At 39.3% G+C, this 20,513-nt stretch overlaps 1 protein-coding gene across 6 annotated transcripts in view; it reads right to left on the bottom strand.

Moving 5' to 3' along the window:
* LOC140198011 (dachshund homolog 1-like) overlaps positions 1-20,513 on the bottom strand; it is a 582,914-nt gene that overhangs the window by 53,023 nt on the left and 509,378 nt on the right. For all 6 annotated transcript variants that reach the window (XM_072258800.1, XM_072258799.1, XM_072258801.1 and 3 more), the window contains one exon: positions 1,958-2,103. In XM_072258800.1, coding sequence (XP_072114901.1) covers positions 1,958-2,103 — 146 coding nt within the window. The remainder of the gene's footprint in view (positions 1-1,957; positions 2,104-20,513) is intronic.

Below are 20,513 nucleotides of genomic sequence, written 5' to 3'. Positions count from 1 at the left end.
GTAAATAACCCTGCAGTAATGAGATGCAGGAAAGGTTAATGTAAGATTTAATAAAGGTGTTAAAAATTATCATGGACTTTGATCGAGTTGATAGGGATAAATTGTTTCCACTCGTGATGGACTCAGTAACCAGAGGACACAGATTTATAATAATTGCCAGAACAAGCAGAAGGGAAGATTATTTTTTAAAGCAGTAAATTTCATTCTGCAATACATGGGATTGTAATAGAAGCAGATTTACTAATAAAAGAAAAAGAAGTGAACTTGTTACAAACATAAAAAGGAAAATATTACATGGCTACAAGGGGAGGGAAAGGAAGTTTAACAAATGCATTTTTCCTTTGAGGGAAAGTGAATTGTATACTCCTCCTGTATGTGTAAAATAACCTATAACCAGATATGAAAAATATTTACTTAGTCATTGTCTATGATTCAGATTTATACTTGTGAATGGTTTGATCAATGATTGTTCTCTCGCTTTTGCAAATATCTAGCACAATGAAGAACTGCTGATGTTATATCTGCTGAGGAGTCATAACCTTATTGTCCTTGAGACATGGCTGGTGAGCTGTCTTAGTGAACCACTGAACTCCCGGTGAAGTCTCTCTCACAGTTCTTCGGGGAGGATAATCCTGAATTTAAACCCAGAGTCAATGAAGGAACAACAATAATTTTCCAAGTCAGCAGGGTGTGTGTTGTGGAAGGGAACCTGCAAATGGTGGTGCTGCATGCACCAGATGCCAGCATCTCTCTTAGTGAGTATAGGCATGGCTTTTGGTGGTGGTGTCAGAGTAGCCTAGGTTTTGTATATGGCATACAGAGCTTTGATCTAATTTGTTGGCTATGGGATTACTTAGTTTTGTCCATCAGGAACTATCTTTAAATGCAAGTGGTCCTACATCACAGCTTCACAAGCCAGCATTTAATTTCTAAATATGACTGGCACTCTTCCTGATGTGCCTTCCTGAACCAGGTTGGACCTGTCTGTAAGTCATGGTAGCTGTGAACTCTAGAAATGTATCTTTTAATTCATTAAATATACACAGTAAATTGAAGGCATAAGATCTGTTTCATTATTACCTTGTCAGAGCTAATGCACCTGGTATATTCTGAATAGCAATGCAGTATATACGCTAATTGCTGCATCTTAACCCCATATGCCCAAATTAATTAACTAGAATTTTAGTTTTTCTACCCTATCCACTACACTTGGAGTTTGTATGCATTTCTTCTCAACACTCCACAGGAAGGATGAGCTTGAAATGAAGGAAGTGTAGAGGGGATTCATCGGTACCTTAGTTATTTTTGACACAAATTGGATAGGCAGGACTTGTTCTCCTTGGATTACACGAGGCTAAGGGGTGACTTGGTAGAGGTACGGAAGATAACAGGGGGCATAGACAGGGCAGGTGATCAAAGTATTTTTCTCCATGGAGAAGAGTATCAAAAAAGAAGAGGGCATAGATTTAGGGTGAGAAGACAGAGTTTTTAAAAGAGACCTGATGGGAAACTATTTTAAACAGCTGATACCTGGAACTTGCTTGCAGAGGAAGTGGTGTAATCAGGTACACTGACTGGATTGGAGAGGCATTTAGATAAATATTTAAATGGACAATGCATGAAAGGATATAGACTTTCTACAGGCAAATCAGAATACAATCAGCATGGAACTGATAGGCTGAAGGCTTTAATATAATCATTTCGGCCATTCCCCCATCCCTTTTGCAAACTAAAACTAAATTATTTTGCCTCTTAAAATAAGATAGGAAGGATGTTCGAGGTCCCAAAGATGTTGTCTGGCCTTCTGAGTATTTACATCCTTTCTTAGGGAATACACACTGCATTTTCATGCTGAATACTTCCTATACAATAGCAACATAAAAAAGCACGACAACAACCTCAGAAAATAAATGTATTTTGGAACAAGGATCCTGACACCAGTCCTAGCTGCACTCACCTGGATATTTGTCAGCAGTGTTTCAATTGAAGAAAGTCCATCTGGGAAGAGGAATGGAGCTGGGAAGCCTGGTGGTAGATGTTGGCCAGCCAGGGAAAGCTTCTCAAAACAGTCTCTTGCAGTAGGATTTGAGATCAGGACTTCATCTGCAAACAACAGAAATAGTACATGTTCTCCTATTTTGTACATTGTTCTGAAAAGCGCTAAGAATTAGAATTTGATTTTTAATACAGATCAATCATGCGTTGCTTGCAATTTTTAAAATTTTCACTGAGGAAATAATATTGGGTCATTCAGTAAGAGGTTAGACAACAATGTGGATACTAAGGTAGTTTTTTGTTATTCTTTTGTTGTTTGCGTTTTTGTTATTCTTCCCCATTTAAGCTCAGTAACTATTCATCTTTCACAATCACAACACCAACAAAACAGCCTGCACTTTATTGAGCAATTCTCTTTTGAACTTGCATACCAATACTGTGCAATTCATTCTATTGCCTGCTATTGGCGGGGCATCTCATATGTGTGGAAATGATTGGAACACTTATTTGTGCCAAAGTTAACTGTTTTAGGATCTCAGCTTTGGTTTGTGGACCATTCATCCACTTCTGCTCCAGGATGTAATTTCCTAATTCTGTGGGATTATCAAGCAATATTATATAGGGTCCACATGCCCAGGTTTAAAGGATTAAACTGTCAAGATATACAAGGCCATTAGTGTCTGGTATCTGAACTGAAATTCAAAATCCTCACTACTTTTTCACATCATAAGGATAGTCTATTTGGCCTGTTGAGCCTATGCTGGTTCTCAGGGCATTCCATTCATATCCATTCCCCTCCCCCAGTTATTCCCCTGTAACCTATTATTTCCACCTACTCCTCACTGATTCCTCCACTACCTACCTACAAAGTGGGTAAGTTACAGCAACCAATTAAACGATCAAAGAGTATGCCTTTAGGTTATGGGAAGAAATTCCACAACCTACAGATTCACTTCCCAAGGACCCTACAACTTACACGCTCAATATTTATTATTTACTTATTTTTTATTATTTTCCTCTTTTTTTATATTTGCACAATTTGCAGTCTTTTGCACACAGTTTGTTTGTCCATCTTTGCTATGTGCCGTTTTTCATTGATTCTATTGTGCTCCTTCGTATTTCCTGTGAATGCCACAAGAAACAAATCTCCGTGTGACTAATATGTACTTTGATAATAAATTTACTTTGAAATTTGAACTTTGAAATTGGAAGTTCTGAGGTAAATCCAGGTACCAAGATTATTTCCTGTACCTGTCCCAAATTTGATATTGGCCCAATTTATCCAAAGAACATTTCTTCTTCAATATTGACAAACACACTAAACAGCAAATAAAATGGTAAAAGTCTATGATCTACCTTGTGGTAGGCAAAGAGAAACATTCCTGCTGTGACTAGGGCAAGGGAATGAGAAGTACACCACCTTTAACCCCTTTGCTCACTAAAATCGTCACCTACATTCGTGTACGTTATCCAAATCTTAGTGGATTCTACATCGCCAAGTGTGGGTGAATGCAGAAACAAGAAAGAGAATTTGCCTAGGCATTTGTGAAAATAACCAGTTCCTAATCAGGACATATGTTTGTGGAACACCTCCACAGAGTAGATTAAAATCTGAAAGGTCAGTTTAAAAGTTAGGTACTTGAATGGACAGAAAAAAATACTGCCTGGAAAGATCAGCCAAGATTACATGAAATTGCAGAACAAAAGGGGCTAGGTTACCTACACCTTCTCCTGTTTTTGTGGCATTTTTGTGTTCTCTCCATCGTATTGGTATAGGTGTTGTTATAGTATTGTCACTTACCAAGATACAGTGAAACGTTTGTCTTGCATTCTGTTTGTACAGATCAAATCATTGCACAGTGTTTTGATGTACTATAGATCAAGATAAAACAATAACAATGCAGAATAAAGTGTAACTACTACAGGGAAAATGCAGTGCAGTAGGCAGTAAAGTTCAAAATCATAGCAAGGTAAGTTGAAATGTCAAGAGTCTACCTTGTCGTACAGGAGGTCCCTTCTAAATTCTGATAACAACATTGTACTTGAGATTAGTGGCATGTGTGTTCTAGCTATTCTATCTTCTGCCCAATGGGAGAGAGGAGAAGAGAGAATGTCGGGGTTAGGTGAGATACTTGATTACGCTGGTTGCTTAACAGAAACAGCAAAAATTATAAACAGGAGTCCAGTGAGGGAGGTTGGTTTCCTTGATGTGCTGAGCTGTGTCCACAAACCTCTGCAGTTTCTTGTGGTCAATGTGCAGAGCATGAGTCTCAAGCCAGAAATTGGCGTTTGGTGTTCCTTACAAACTCTAAACATGATTTTACTACGCTCTTGCCTTCTAGTGCAATGATGCTAGCAAATCACCTAATTGACAAAATCAGAGAAGAGGACTTTGGTACAAATATCTTAAACATTCCTACAGCAATATCGCTCACAGTGGATTCAATCTCCCCGGGATCTAATAGTTACTAATTAAAGCCAATAGCAGTTTGAAACTAAAAAGCTAAACATCACCCCTCTGAGATTGAGAAACTTTAATCAATCAATATACAGTACAAACAGCAGATGGATACCAAATATTTGATTGCCAACAGCATGATGCAACTATGGAAGACTTCTACGAATGGAAAAATTCCAAAACCTTTTACTTAAAGGATGTTTTTAAGAGGTGGAAGGAGAGATTGCCTGATAACTCATCTGATAAAACCACGTTAGTCTGCCCATTAGTTTAGCACTAATGCCAATTGTAGCTGCCTTCAAACACCAATGGATTAGTTTTGCTTGTTTTTAATCAGAGCTTTGCTGCAATATTGAATGTACGTGAATTATGCTCACATGTAAAGCTTACCAGATCCTGTACTAGACTGCACGGTAAACTTTCTGCTGTAATTCACTTCAAGCTAACTTAGACCATAAGGCCATAAGACATAGGAGCAAAATTAGGCCATCTGGTCTATTGAGTCTGCTCCGCCATTCAATCATGGCTGGTCCTTTTCTTTTTCTCTTCCTCAACCCCAATTCCCAGCCTGCTCCCTGCAACCTTTGATGCCATGTACAATCAAGAACCTCTCAATTTCTGCCTTAAATACATCCAGTGACCTAGCCTCCGCAGCTACACATGGCTACAAATTCCACAAATTCACCACCCTCTGGCTAAAGAAATTTCTCCGCATCTCTGTTTTGAAAGGGTGTCCCTCTATCCTGAGGCTGTGCCCTCTTGTCCTGGACTCCCACCATGGGAAACATCCTTTCCACATCTACTCTGTCAAGGCCTTTCAATATTCAAAAGGTTTCAACGGGATCCCCCCTCATCCTTCTGAATTCCAGCAAGTACAGACACAGAGCCATCAAATGTTCCTCATATGATAACCCTTTCATTCCTGGAAACATCTTTGTGAACCTCCTCTGGACCCTCTCCAATGCCAGCACATCTTTTCCAAGATGAGAGGCCCAAAACTGTTCACAATACTCAAGGTGAAGCCTCACCACTGCCTTACAAACCCTTAGCATCACATCCTTGCTCTTGTATTCTAGACCTCTTGAAATGAACGCTAACATGGCACCACCGACTCGATCTGCAAGTTAACCTTTAGGGCTTTCTGCACAAGGACTTCCAAGTCCCTTTGCTTCTCAGATTTTTGGATTTTCTAGCCATTTAGAAAATACTCTGCACATTTATTTCTACTACCAAATTGCATGACCATGCATTTTCCAACATTGTATTCTATTTGCCACTTTCTTGCCCATTCTCCTAATCTGTCTAAGTCCTTCTGCATCCTTCCTGTTTCCTCGACAACACCTGCCCCTCCACCAATCTTCGTATAATCTGCAAACTGGCAACAAAGCCATCTGTTCCATCAACTTTTCAGTGATAATCAAGCAAAGTATCAAAGAAACCTATTTGTTCGCAGACAATATAAGTTTTGCTCTGTTATATTTGTTACAGTCTTTCACAGTAGGAGTTCAAAGGTTCAGAAGTTTATGTATAATCAAAGTATACAACTCTGAAATTCCTCAGTTCCCCGGGTAGCCATGAAACCAAGAATGAAAAGAACAGCAGCATGATCATCAACCCCCAGATTCCTCCTACTGCACAAAAAAAATGAACAAAACAGATCGGGCATATCAACCCCTCAAAGCCCCCTGCCCGTGAGAGGTCCAACATCAGTGGGACAGACTAGGATTAAAGATTAGGTTTATTTGTCACATGTAAAATACATTGAAAAATCTACAGTAAAATGCCTTGTTTGTGTCAAAGATCAACACAGTCTGACTACATGCTGGTGTAGCCTTCAAGTGTTGCCATGCTTCCAGTACCAATATTGCATAGAAACATAAAGTCATATAGCATGGAAATAATGAATTTGAGTAAGTCTGGAGATACTGGAAATCCAAAGCAACACACACAAAATGCTGGAGGAACTAGAATCTATGGAAATGAGTAGATAGTCAACTTTTCATGCTAAGACCCTTCTCCAGGACTGAGAAGGAAGGGGGAAGATGCCAGTATAAAGGGAAGATGATAGGTAAAACCAGGTCGGTGGGAAAGGTCAAGGACTGAAGAAGTATAATCTGATAGGAGAGGAGAGCGGACCATAGGAGAAAGGGAAGGAGGAGGGATCCAGGGGGAAGTGATAGGCAGGTGAGAAGAGGTAAAAGGTCAGGGAGAGGAATAGAGGAGGGGTGGAGATGGAATTTATTTACCAGAAGGAGAAATTGATATTCATGCCATCAGGTTGGAGGCTACCCAGATGGAATACAAGTTGTTGCCGCTCCACACTGAGGGGTGGCCTCATCTTGGCACAAGAGAAGCAATGGACCGACATATTGGAACAGGAATGGGAATCGGATTTAAAATATTTGACCACCAGGAAGTCCCGCTTGTGGCAAATGGAGTGGAGGTGCTCGACGAAGCTGTCCCCAATTTACAACTGGTCTCACCAATGTAGAGGAGGGCACCAGACACAATAGAAAACCTCAGAATATTTGCAGGAGAAGTGTTGTCTCACCTGGAAGGACTGCTTGGGGTCCTGACTGGAGGATGGAGGAAGTATATGGTTAGGTATAGCACTTAAGCCGCTCGTAGGGTTAAGTGCCGGGAGGGAGATTAATGAGAAGAGACAAATGGACAAGGGGATCATGGTAGGAGTGATTCCTGTGGAAAGTTGGGCGGGAGGAGGGGGTGGAAGGTAGAGGTATGTACAGGTAAGGAAATAGGGCCTTTGGCTCAACTGGTCCATGCCAACCAAGGTGTCCCATTCAAGCCTTCTGAACCTTTCTTATCCACATCCAGCATGCCTACAACTATTTAACATTTATTAACCTGATTGTCTTTGAAATGTGGGAGGAAAACGGAGCACCTGGAAGAAACCCATGCAGACAAGGGGAGAACATACAAACCCCTCACAGGGAATTGAAACCCATTCACGGGCGTTGTGAAATGTTATGCTAGCCGCTACACTACCATGGCTCCCAGAATACCATACATAATTTGACTGCAAACAACAAGGGCCCATTCTACCAAATGAGTGGAAGAGAAGATGGAGCTGGAGGTAGTGGGAGAAGGGTTTGAAGAGGTGTGAGGAGGGTGGTCAGGCAATAAGGACTTTTTGCCCCTAGTTTTGCAAGAAAAGCACAGTACAGTAGAAAGCAGTGAAACAGTACGGTAACAAGCTGTGAACTTACTATCTACCAGAGGTTTGGGTCAGTGATCAGGAGACACGGGCTGAGGCCCACCACAGCAGATGAAAAAATTAATTTGTAATTAAACCATTATGGTATTAAAAGGCTAAAACCAGCAATGGTAACTATGAAATGATCAGAGTTTTGAAAAACCCCATATGGAATGAATTTTGCTTTCCTAATTGGCCTGGCTTCAAACACAGGAATATTCAGAGGCATTGAGGAATGCTCTCCAAGGTTCAGAGACAGTGATGAATACTTCCATTTTCAATGCAGTCACATCCCAAGAAAGGGATGTATAAACAATGGCAAAACCATGTAACAAGGCAATGCATTAAGTGTAGATAAATGGAGCCGCCTATACTTGATGGTCAGCATGGTGATAGTGGGCAGAAAGCCTTGTTTCTCTACTGTATGAGGCTAAGAATTGATGGTGGGGCTTTGAGAAAGTTCAAGACACAAACTCTGCTCAACCTCCTCATGACTCTTGCACCCACTGCCAGCTCAGGTGTCCTGGCTGGACTTACGAGGAAAGCACTGAATTGATTTCACTATTACTGTATGCTAACACCTCCTGCATCTAGATCCTATATTGATGGGTAGACTGAAACAGTCTCTTCCCTCTCTATTTTGGCAATGGACATTGAAGGTATCAAGGACATTTGCCAAATAAGATCCATTGTCCTGCTGATGATAAAGGGCTATTGTGTCCATGATATTTAAATTCTCATGAATCTCCTTGTGTAACGTCATCAATGAAGGCCTTAGAACATAGTAAGATATTAACTTTACCCATTATAAACAACCACAGAGACCGGTACTTGTACTACGGATGTACCTTTTCAGCCCTGCATATGAGTTAATGTCTTCTTTGCCTGCGATTTGCTGTTCCTAAAATATTTTCATAAATTTATCAAAAAGTTGTTTCTTCAAAATCAAAAATTACATGCTTATTCTAAGCTATTCCTTCCAAACTGACTCAAATTAACTGAAGCAGGAAAGGAGAAACAAGCACTGCATTCATTTATAATAAATATGTCATAAATAAGGCATATATGAGCTCAAAGCAAAGTTATATTTCAGTACAAAATTGACAATATATTATTGATGCTTCTTACATACAATAATTAATGTAAGACGTACTTTTGTCTATCTTTAGCATACAATTGTAAAGTGTTCTTGTATACCATATGTTAAATGCAATGTGAAAATGTCACCAGTATAAATGATTGATGCTTCTCTTTAACAAATTCCTGCTCACTTTGATTATTCAGCTTTTAAATAGTCACTGTATGTGGAATGAGCAGTGGAAATCAGCTCACCTACTTTCATCTGAGCCTACAGCCAATTTTTTTTTAAAGTTCTATTATTTATATATGCTTGTGCACATTTTCTTTGAGAAGCATAGGTGCAGATGTGTCTGCAACAGCCAGCTTGCACTCGACTCCGCCCAGTCCATATGGCAAGCTCAGCTTGGTCTAGGCTCTAACCCTTTCTATTCCACCCCCACCATATGGCAAGCTAAGGCTGCCCAGGGTCCTGCTCATACTCCTGAGCCCATATGGCACGGTCAACTCAGCGAGTACATATTTACCTTGCATTAATATTTTATCTTCTCTACACAGTGTGCCACAAGTTCTGACAAAAGAAGTTCAGATCTAAAACAGTGGGTCTATTCTCATCAACTGAATAGACTGAAGAATAAATATTGATGTTGAGTAACTGTACAGTGCCCTCTCATTGTGCTTTTGCACATTATTGCCCCTTCTTCTTTCAAATGAGGCAAACTGCTTACTGTGTTCCAAGCTCTTGCATATCCTGCGTCCAGAAACATTCTTAATGCCTGTCTGCAGTCACTGCCATCATAACAAAATAAGGAAGTAGATTTTTAATAATCTGTACTAGGCAACCATGCACTAAATGCACAGACTTTGCAAAGACTCATTCACAATTCACAAAGGAAAGTTTAGCCATCTAAATCAGTTTAACAGCCTTTCTAATGAATTCTAATCTTTTTGCAGATTGCACTTATCTTTCCTTGGCCCTGTTCACAGATTAAGTGAGCTACCAATTTTCATATAAATGTGCTTTTTTTAGCTTTGCAGTAATTTCATCTCAGGACATATGGTTTGAATCACAAATAACAGTCAAATAGGCCAAGCAAATATATACTGAGCACCGTGAGGAAAATTTCTATAAATTTCCATTATCTGATATACATTAATGACAGCTTTCCATACACAAAGGTTAAACTCTAACATAAAAGGAAACAAGCAACACATTTTAAATCAGGAACAATGTGTCAAAGGAGTTCAGAATTAAAAATTAAGATTAGCTCAGGCCAAAACACAGAGGTTAAATACATTAAAAAAATATTTTCCTCTGTTAAGTCGAAGTAATGACATCATACCCCATCTATCAATTTTCACAGTTGTACATTTGCCATCTGTTCCATCTGCAATGATAACTGTCTATTCTCTCTCTTTTTCTCCCTCCCTCGCAGAATCTCGCTCCATCTCCTTCCCTCTCTCACTCTCCCTCTCTCCTCCTCTCCGTCTACCTCCCCCTGCCTCTCTCTCTCCCTTTTTCTGTCTCCCCATCCCTCTTTCTCTCTCCCTCCCTCTCATTCTCTCTATCTCTCTTGCTCAACCTCCTTCCCTCTGTCTCCCTTCTCCCTCTCTCTTCCTCTTTATCTACCTTCCCCTCCGTTTCTCTTTCTCTCATACACACATCCACAGAAACACATACAAATGCGTGCATACACACACACGCACACAAACATCCATGAGGCATGAGTCTGCACAAAACCAATGAGCTATTAACTACAATTCCAAAGCCTCCAATATTAGGACATGACTTCTGGTACAAACTAAATTACACAAAAAAATGCTGCAGCTCCAATTTACAGATGTCTGCCAAACAGTGGCAACAGCTGGTGCCGTGTTAATTAGTTTATACTATTATTCCATGTATTTCTACAGCAGATTGAGTGAAAACATTGTAGATAATGCCAGCATCTGCACACACACACACACACACACACACACACACACACACACACACACACACACACACAATAAGCATTTAGTTACTGGTCCCAGAATATCAGTCATTGCCTAATACAGAACTTTAAAAGGTTGGACCGTATCTCTTTACTAGCCAAAATAAATATTGTTTTTTTTTTGAAGGAATTATACCTAATACAAGACATGCTGCTTTTTAACTTGATAAGTATGTACAGTCATGGTTTCTTAAGATTGTTATAGCCGGGGGTGGTAAAAGGGAAAAACTCACACTACCTGTTAAATGCTCCTAATGGCATGCACCTCAAGGAACTCCTACAACCAAGTCCAGCTCCTGGCCTTCACGTGTGGCTTAGCTACTAAACCCAGTGAAACCATTTTTACTGATGAAAGAAGAGGCAAAGGCAGGTTACTAGTGTCTTAAGATCAGTCACTTCGGTCAGATGGGCTTGTCAGCTGTGATTGGCAGCTCACCTAGGAGAAGGAACCCTCTGAACTCAAACCTCTGCTGCTTTGCGGGGAAGGCTTCAGGTGTAAACCCTGACAGAGTCCCTGACGCAGTCCTACATTGAGTTTAAGGCTGACTGGCAACTGCTGTGACACTTCTAGAATGAAAGACTCCTTTGGGTCCATCAGATGTGTGGAGAGGGGGAGCTTCCTACATGGGCAACAGCTTGCTGACCATATCGTACTGCCCAGACTTGCACATCTAGACAGCTAGGATGTGATATCCATAGTAAACTCTAACCAATGGAGGCCTCAACCAACCAACAGAACAGCAGAGCATGTAAACAGGTCCTTTGACAAAACTTGTCTAAGCTGACCGTGGTGCTAGTCCCATTTGCCCATATTTGGACATTATCCCTCTAAACCTCTCCTATCCAGCTACTTATACAAATGTCTTTGAATATTGTTATTGTACTTACCTCAACCACTTTCTCTGACAGCTCATTCACATGTGCAGAGGTTGCCCATTATGACCCTTTTAAATCTTTCCCCTTTCACCTTAACCTTATGCCCTGTTTCTTTAGATCCTCTTCCCTTGGAAAAAAACACTATGTGCATTCTGCCTATCTATACCCCTCATAATTTTATAACCTCTATAAGTCCACCTCTCACTTTCCTATTCTCCAAGCAATAACGACCTAACCAGTTCAACTTCACATTTTTACTCAGGTCTTCAAGTCCTGTCAGCATCCTCATAAATCTTCTCCATACGCTTCTCAGTTTAATGACATCATCCATACAACAAGACAACTGAAACTGTACACATTAGTGACCAAAACTGTATACAATGTTTACTTATGCATTTGAAGAGCAAATTCAACACAATCTATTTTAACTTTTATGAATGGCTTGGGAAATATGTATTTTTAAGTCCAGAATCTCATTGAATTTCTTAGCTTTGGTGCTGCTGAGGTTTTGGCCTTCACATAAACACATACATCCTGAAATGACTGGCTGAACTCTGCCAATTTCTTGCTAGCACACTCCCCATAGACTCACATAGATTCCAAAGACAGGAGATGAACTTGCTGAAATTTTACACTATTTTATGCTCTGAATCGACTCTCAGATGTCACACATGTCAAGCAGAAACAAAGATCACTAGCCCACTCATTGAACAGATATTTCTGGTCATGAAGAGGAACATTATTTTTAATATTTATGTTTTGTTTAATAATTTTATTAATTTAGATGTGCATTGTTTAATAATGGACTTTTCATCAGAAATATTGAGAGAACTTCAAGCACTTCAACAGCCAGCTAAGCTTGGGACAAAACTTTAGCATATATTAAGGAAATTAATGGAGTTAGTAGATGGGGCTTATTCTAGTCTACCCACATGATTGTTCATTGTAAATGGGCTCCTGCAGCTACTCAGGACTTCACTGCTTGGTTCCAAAGTCATCTGGATGCGTGAGACTGGTATTCTGAGAATGGATGAGATAAACTTGTGGGAACAGGGAATTCAGGCAGTTGGCCCCATATAACACAAACAGGGACATAAATAGAGTGTGTTCTGTGTTACATTGAATAACTATGTCATAAATATAAATTACTCATTCATTATATTTAATAAATTGATTTGGTGCTCATGGCACATAAAAGAGTAAGAAATAAAAGCAAATGCTATCCTTTTAATCACTTGATCCTACTACTCTAGAAATAATATTGTGCCTAATTCCTTCATCAGTTTTTTTCTAATTCTCATCTCTCCCCATTCCCCTTGTGCCTATCAACTCGTTTGTCCTCAGTTCCAAAAAGTCTGTGATGAGCCTCCACTATCCAAAGGAGTGAAAATTGCAAAAATATAAGCTAGCAAAAATTCTTCTCATCATTGTCATCAATGGCTGCTCCCTCAGTCCGATTCAACCTGTAACTGCCAGCCATGTGAACCAGCCTTTGAGAAAGCAGTAACCTGCTGCTATGAAGGTTGGTTAGTTTAAGGATCTCAAGGAGATCCTAATTTTCAAATACTGCCCTCTCATAGGGGAGGAATAGTGACAGCTCATGACTAGAAAATAGAAATGTGGATTGTATGAATGTGGTAACAGGGAACTGCTAACAAAGCCGAAATTACAGATGTAGAATACAACAGTACAGCACCTAGGTTTTAGAAACTTCATTGATTATGCTATAGTTCACACTCATTGTTGTATTAGAAAACTGGACTGACTGTTAACTAAGTTAGACATGAGATTTGGTTACCAAAACCTAGTTTTTTTTCTGTTAATTATGTTTTGGTGTAATCTCTTCAGCGGAGAACATAAAAGCTGTACTAAATGCACGTACACACAGATCAGTTTGACTGGTCTCCTGCTGCGCACCAGTTTTACTAAAGCTGCTGTTATTTGGACACCAGTTCCACCCGGCCTTTCTGTTTGCTCCTACGCCCCACGTCACGGATGCTGTATTTTGTAAACACACATTCTGTAGAAGTTTATTTCTCAGTTTATGTGTGGGGTCAGCATCCTGAAGGAGGTGTGAATGTTCCAAGAAGCTGCCACATCTCACATATTGAAACTGGTACAACATCACTCCAGCATTACTGATTAGCCTGTCAGTCGCAGCCACAAAGACAAGTAACTCTATTTACTAGACAATCATTTTTAAAAGAAACAGATTCATTTGTTGGACATCCATTTGCGCAGAATAATAAAGACTCTGATTGTAATTATTTTTCGATTCTCATTTATCATTCTTCCATAGGCAGTGCTGAATGCTAACAGGAATCAATTACAGTGTGTATATGCATGAGTCTGTGTTTGCGTGTGTGTGCCTATTATTGTGTGTGTGTTTGTTTGTGTCTGTGTTTGTTTGTGTCTGTGTTTTTAATGAGTGACTGTCTGTGACTGTGTATATGAGTGTGTGTTCGTGTGTGCCTGTGCAGTTTACGTGCAAATAAACATGCACATGCATGCATTTGCAGCTATGTGCACGTGTGTATGTGCATTTGTATATGTGTGTGAGTGAAAGTGTGAGATTTTCATGGTGAGTCAATAAGCAATTAAATTTTGGCTAAAGATTCAAACATCTATAAAATGGACTTGATTTTCACCAGTGTCCTATCTCTTTAAACTGCTTGGGTTCCTTTTGCCTCTTTGGTATACAAATTTTTAACAATGGACAGGACTGTTTACTGGCAGAGATTTAAAACCAAAGGAAATTGGTTTGTAATTTGAAGCTTTGGTTAAAATGAAACTGAACAGTCTTTAAATTGATAGTCAGCTCATAGTTTACCAGTGCTGACTTTTCTCTTACAATCTTAAGTTAGTGATTAATTATACAAACAGTGCAATCTTCTGGGAAAGTTAATTATTAAATTCAGACAGCTGTCACCTAAAAAAGAAGTTATTCCTCTGTTCCAGCTGAAGTGAACATATTTGTTCTCCTCATTGCTTTAAGAACAGAAGATTCTATGCTGGCAGCCCAATGAGTTGTATGCATGTTTATTTGACCATCAGTTTGCAATTATTGAGCACCACTTAATTACAGCAACAGATGCTTGAGCATAGGAACCAGAAAAATCAAACGCCTCATTTCCAGGTTATTTTATTTCCATCGGTTCTGCCAACAGCAGATGTGACACCCCTCAGGGTGTGTTGCAGTAAATACTTATCAAAATCTAACAGGTCACCTGTGTCATAAACAACATTACAGCCGCAACTCTTTCACCTGATAATAGGCTGCAAAAGAGAAATGGAGAGCTTAAATACAATGTATTCAGAATGAAATGCCATAATGTGAAATTGCTTTTCCTCCAGTTACAACAGAGGCCCGACAGATCCTGGCATTGATAAATAACCTTCCGATTAATTGTCTTCACTTTCATTGTGAGGTTTACCGTTAAAAGGGCCAGTCAAAGAAGAATGACAGTGTATAAACATTAGAAAATGACAATGAAAAATCTGTTGATGTTAACACACAGTAAACCATCTTGGTTACTGGAGTTATCCATGTGTTAATACTGTGGTTTGTATCTTTGTTTTTGCAGAGTTCTAAGGTTCTAATAACCACGGTCTGCTGTGACATGGTTCCTGTATAGCTCGATGGACATTGACGCTTTACTTATGAATTGTTAGTGGATACGATTAACTGTTGCACTTCTCCAAACCTCTGTTAATCCTTTCAGGATGTCATTTTCTGTTTGCAGATTATGTACCCCTTTTTGATTTTCTGCCACGGAATTTCAGTTTCTAACTCAGTTGAACTGTCAACTAATTTTTTTTCTCTCTCTGAAAAGACTCCTGCTGCCTCGAATATGAAAATTGCTGCATTTTCAGAATTGCATCTAGTTTCCTCCTCAGGGTTGCTACCGTCTACAGTGAAATACAGAGAGTTTGATTTTTGTTGACCTCTATAGAGTTGATTTTGTTTATGCCCAGTAAGCAGACAAGGAAATGTGGAGTGATCCTATTCTGTATGCTCAGTTTCAGGCAAACTGCTTCCTCTCTGCTCCTCATCTACCCAACTCTTCCTACACCTACCCCATCACCGCCGCTCTGTTTCTTTCTTCTCCTCCAATACTCCATTTTCCCATCACCCACATGTTACTCACTTGTTCCCCTCCCCACCTACATATTTGGTCCCATATTCCATTTCCCTTTCCAATCAGATTCCATCATCTGCAGCTCCACCTATCATATTCCAGCCTCTGTCACTATTTCCACTTCCCCCTCCTCCATCAACCTATCACCTCTGCTCACCTGTATCCACCTATCACCTGCCAGTTCTTGCTTCATACTGGCTGTCTCCCCTCTATCTTTCAGTTCAAATGAAGGGTCTCGACCTGAAACGTCACCAGCACATCTCCCTGCACAGATGCTGCCTGACTCACATTCTTCCAGCATTTTGTCTGTTATTGAAGGAAGAGCAGAGAACATGTTTATAAAGGGAAACAAAGGCACATTACTTCAAAGCAGCACAAAAGCTGGCCATCCATGAACTTAACCGAATGTTGCACATCATCTGGAACCATGCAAACCCAGATACACAGGCACCTGTGAAAAATACCCTCATTACTTATGTTTAAGCTATTCTTAAATTGTCATCTTGGCACGTTAAGCTGCTGGTAAGAACATTCACAAACCTTGAAGAGAAGTGAAAAGTGAGGTCTACTGTCTGTTTCCCCTTCCCTGTTAAGACTTGCAGCTTCACACATACTCAGTTAACAGTTTACAGCTTTGTTTAAATGGTCTATTGCCATTATAGACCATTCAAATCCCTCAGTGAATAGTTATTGTCAAATTTAAGCAAAGAAAGAGGGCTAGAATCCCAAAATTTCAAGGCGGTTGGCACATGTACAATATCTGTATAAATTCCCCTCATGAACGAAACACAATGGCCAAATAAAATGCAAGAGATAACATCATCCACTGTCTCACAACATCTTCAATAAACTATAAATAATCTACTAGAGGAACGTAGTGAGAAAAAAGAAATTAGTAATGTTTTTGGGTCAAAACCCTGCATCATATGCCAATAGATTCCTTTCCCTTAGATGCTGCTTGATCCATTGAGTTCCTCCAGCAGACTGTTCATTACTCCAGATTCCAGCAACTGGAGCCTCTTCTGTCTCCATCCTCAACAATTTGATCTGCTCCTTGTTCCCTCTCACTGTCTACCTTCCTTCCCTTTAATCAACATAAAAAATTCTTTCAACATTCCCTATGACAAACAAGAAAAGACAAAACCAACAACAGAAGAATAAAAGGAGAGTTACAAATGGATTAAACCAGCCTTCTGAGAGAAAAACTCAGTAACAGCAATGCTCTGTTACCAACAAACTGAAAGAGACAATACTGACTAAAATACATCTAAGCCTGAACTGAGGTATTTGTTAAATACAAGCTCTCTGAGTGACAAATGGGTTCTATTTATACAGAAGTCTTTAAATTGACTTTGTCCATAGCTCAGAAAAAACTCCATCTGAAAAAAAAACTCTATACCTCGACAGTATTGTAATGAATGGCATGAAAAACCATGAGACTAATAAGGGAAAACAATTGCTAAAATTGGAGATAGGAAACTAGTTCCTGGGGAAAGAAACATATGATTGTACATAAAACTTCTGAATTTAATAATATTATGGAAACTGATATGTATGGGTGACCATATGTCAAGCATTCGTAACTCAGGGATGACGATATCTATCAGGTTTAAGAAGAAAACATCTGGGATCCTGATATATTTGCACATTAAGCTACTGCAGATCTTGTGGGAGTTGAGGGGAAGAGACCACGCAACGTACCCTGGCCGAGTGTGAAAGACGTGTTATTTTTCCATTAGTACATTTAGAGATTAAATATCAGGCTGTGCAAGCACATTTTCAGTGCCCGAGAAGGTGAAGGGATAATCGGCAAAATGCAGTGGTCCGTGTTTCTTAAATGCTATGGAAAACATTAGTGGCATAGCAGAAAATTAGTGATGTGACTTTAAAAGCTGACATTTAGCATGACTTTTCAGAAAGTGACACCCTCATATTTTCTTGGAGGATATCATTAAACTCTAGCTACCCTATGGCAGTGCCTATACATTAATAACCAATTCACGGTGTCACTTTGGTGCTACTTTGAAGTAATGAGCCTTTCCCTCTCTTTAATAAATTTAAACATATTCTCAAGGCCACAAAAGATAGGAAATCACAGATGGGTTGCAAAAAAAAAACATGTTTCATAAATCCTTGACTGCCCGAGATCATTCAGAGCAAAACAAAGTAAGGTTCGTAAAATATTAAACAATCCCAGCTGTAGCAGTGCGCATTCATTAACAACAACAAAAAAACCCTATTTACTGCCTTTGACAGTGCCTGTGGCAGAAGTTTCAGTTTAATCAATTCAGAGATGCCCCCACCACACCAACACCCATTTCACACCCTTCCCCATTTCAGAAACATAGAAGCAAGTGGTGAATCAGTCAATTCAATTGAATTCATCTTTTTGATATTTTTTTCGTGTCAGACCTACAATTGCTGTCCGTCTTTAGAAATAAAAGTAAATAGAACTCATCAATAAATCACTGACGTAAATTTAACCTGTTAAGAGCAATGAATGTTTATTAATGACATTGATCTATACAAGAGGCCACTCTGTGGAGTCAGTTACCTTAGTAGGACCGCTTGGATGGATTGTTGTTAGAAGGATTGATTGGTGAAAAGTCAAGAAAGGAGATTGCAATCCTTGTCAGGGAATAGCATTTTTGTACTGCAAAGAAAGTTATCCATGCTTCCTATCCATCTAGTTGGCACTTCGTATCAAAGTATTTCTCCGTCTGTAAACCATGAGGAGGAGAACAGCTTAAGGATGCAATGTAGAAAAGGACTTCTGTGTCCTGCAGCCAATCACTCAAACACAGGAAGCAAGAACAGCTGTCAGGACTTTCTCCTCACAGTATAAAAGAGTGCTTGGGAGCATTAATAGAGTAGTGAATGCTGAACACTGTTCAGGAAAGTAGGACCAAAGATGGTGAGGAACTGCATCATGATCCTCTTTTTTTTTGTTTCATTTCACCCAAGATTGATCTCAGTAAACTTGAGGGGAATCTAATACTCAGTCACTGCTTTTTCCCTTGTAGAATAGTTAGCCGGAGATTTTAAAATGCACACTCCGGATTAAACAACAGACTTCTGCACTACTTCATTCCCAAAATCTGGACAGAAAGGTCAAGGGAAGTGAGTAGCTTAGCTTCCCCACCTGGTGAGATCATTACATATTTCCTAGATTGATGAGAAGACTTGGAGCTTATTAATAGCCACAACTTTCTTGGTAGATCCTGAAGCTCACCCCTCCCAATCCATATCTCCACCTAGAGAAGATCTAGAATTTCTGAAGTTCATCAGAAATCTAGAATTTCTGAAGTTCATCATTGCTCCTCCTTTGGATTTGACCCTGTCCTGCCTGAGCTGTTGTTATTTCTAATGCTCTGCTGTTTAAGCAGCAAGTTTCATATTCTGTACCTCCTCTAAACATGAAACGCTTACTCCGTACTCCTGGAGTGATCTCCTCAATCACATTTCCATTAATCCATTTACACTGGCTGCAAAGATCTTGCCCCAAATTCCCATGGCCAATGGAGCATAGAAATACAGTGGAAAAATGATGGAGGCAGAGAACTGGTAAACTATAACACCTCTGAACCTTATGGAATAGAAGCAAGCTTATTTCTTACAATTTCAAACAAGCATGAATCTCTGTACTATCAAATATATAATATTTCACTGTAATTGAATGAAATCATTTAAACAGAGAATGAACACTGGACCAGACAGTTCTATCCACATGTTACTAGCTATATAAATATTGACGAAGTACCAACAACTACATTAATTGTTATGTTGTGTTGTCTGTTTGTCAATAGCATGTTAAGCCCATGGCCCTACTGTTGTACAAGTCCAGGCACCATACTCAATTCCTATTTTACTTACAAAGTTTAAAGTAAATATTAAAGTAAAACTGATCTATATTTTCCATTTCCAATTGAAAAATGTATTTTTAATAACTTAGCAATGAATTATTTTGAATGAGGTTTGTGATAGGACAAGTTTGCTGAAGGAAAACAATTGTGGTAATGATCAGCAGCACTTATTTCTCTATTCAAGCAATAGATGACTAATGGCCAACAACCAGTCTCGCACTGGCCTTACTTGAAAGCTTCAGCCGTTAATGAGCTAGATGAAAGTCCATTCCATCTTCCTTTTACTACACTATAATTTTCTGAGGGTTAATTTTGGTTTTGTAGCAATCCAAATAAATCTATGTATAAATTGGCAGCTAACGTTCATTATAATGTTTCATGTCCTGTGGAAAATCAGAAGCAGTTTTAAGGTACCAATCATTTTAAGTATCTTTGTGAGTACATATATGTAAAATAGAGGACTTACGTCAACATGTGTGCCTGTGTTTATGTGTATCTGTCAATATTTGAGAAATGCATGTGAAAATGCATTGAAATGTATTTATGTCTGAAAAGATATGAGAGAATATTAGAGAATGTGTACAAGTCTGTCTATGAAAATGCAGATATGCTTCTGAGAGAGCAAGAACATAAGTATATGTGTATGCAATTGTGTAGACAAGTGTCTTCATTTATCATTGTGTGTTGCAAGAGTGTGTCATTGTATTTGTGTGTGCTGTGAATGACCGTGTGTTCTGGATGCTTGTATTGTTATGTGTGGTTGTGCATATTGTAATGGGTGGGGGTGTATATGTGTCTTGACGATTTTTGTATGTGCATACATGTGTGTGTGTTGTGGATATATGTGGGTACATATGTGCATGTAACTGTGTGTGTGTGAGAGTGAGAGAGGGGAGA

This window comes from Mobula birostris, chromosome 5 (assembly GCF_030028105.1).
Source record: "Mobula birostris isolate sMobBir1 chromosome 5, sMobBir1.hap1, whole genome shotgun sequence".
Classification (NCBI taxonomy): Eukaryota; Metazoa; Chordata; class Chondrichthyes; order Myliobatiformes; family Myliobatidae; genus Mobula; species Mobula birostris.
The sequence above is the reverse complement of the archived record's forward strand: the minus strand, read 5'-3'. Positions and strand labels throughout refer to the sequence as shown.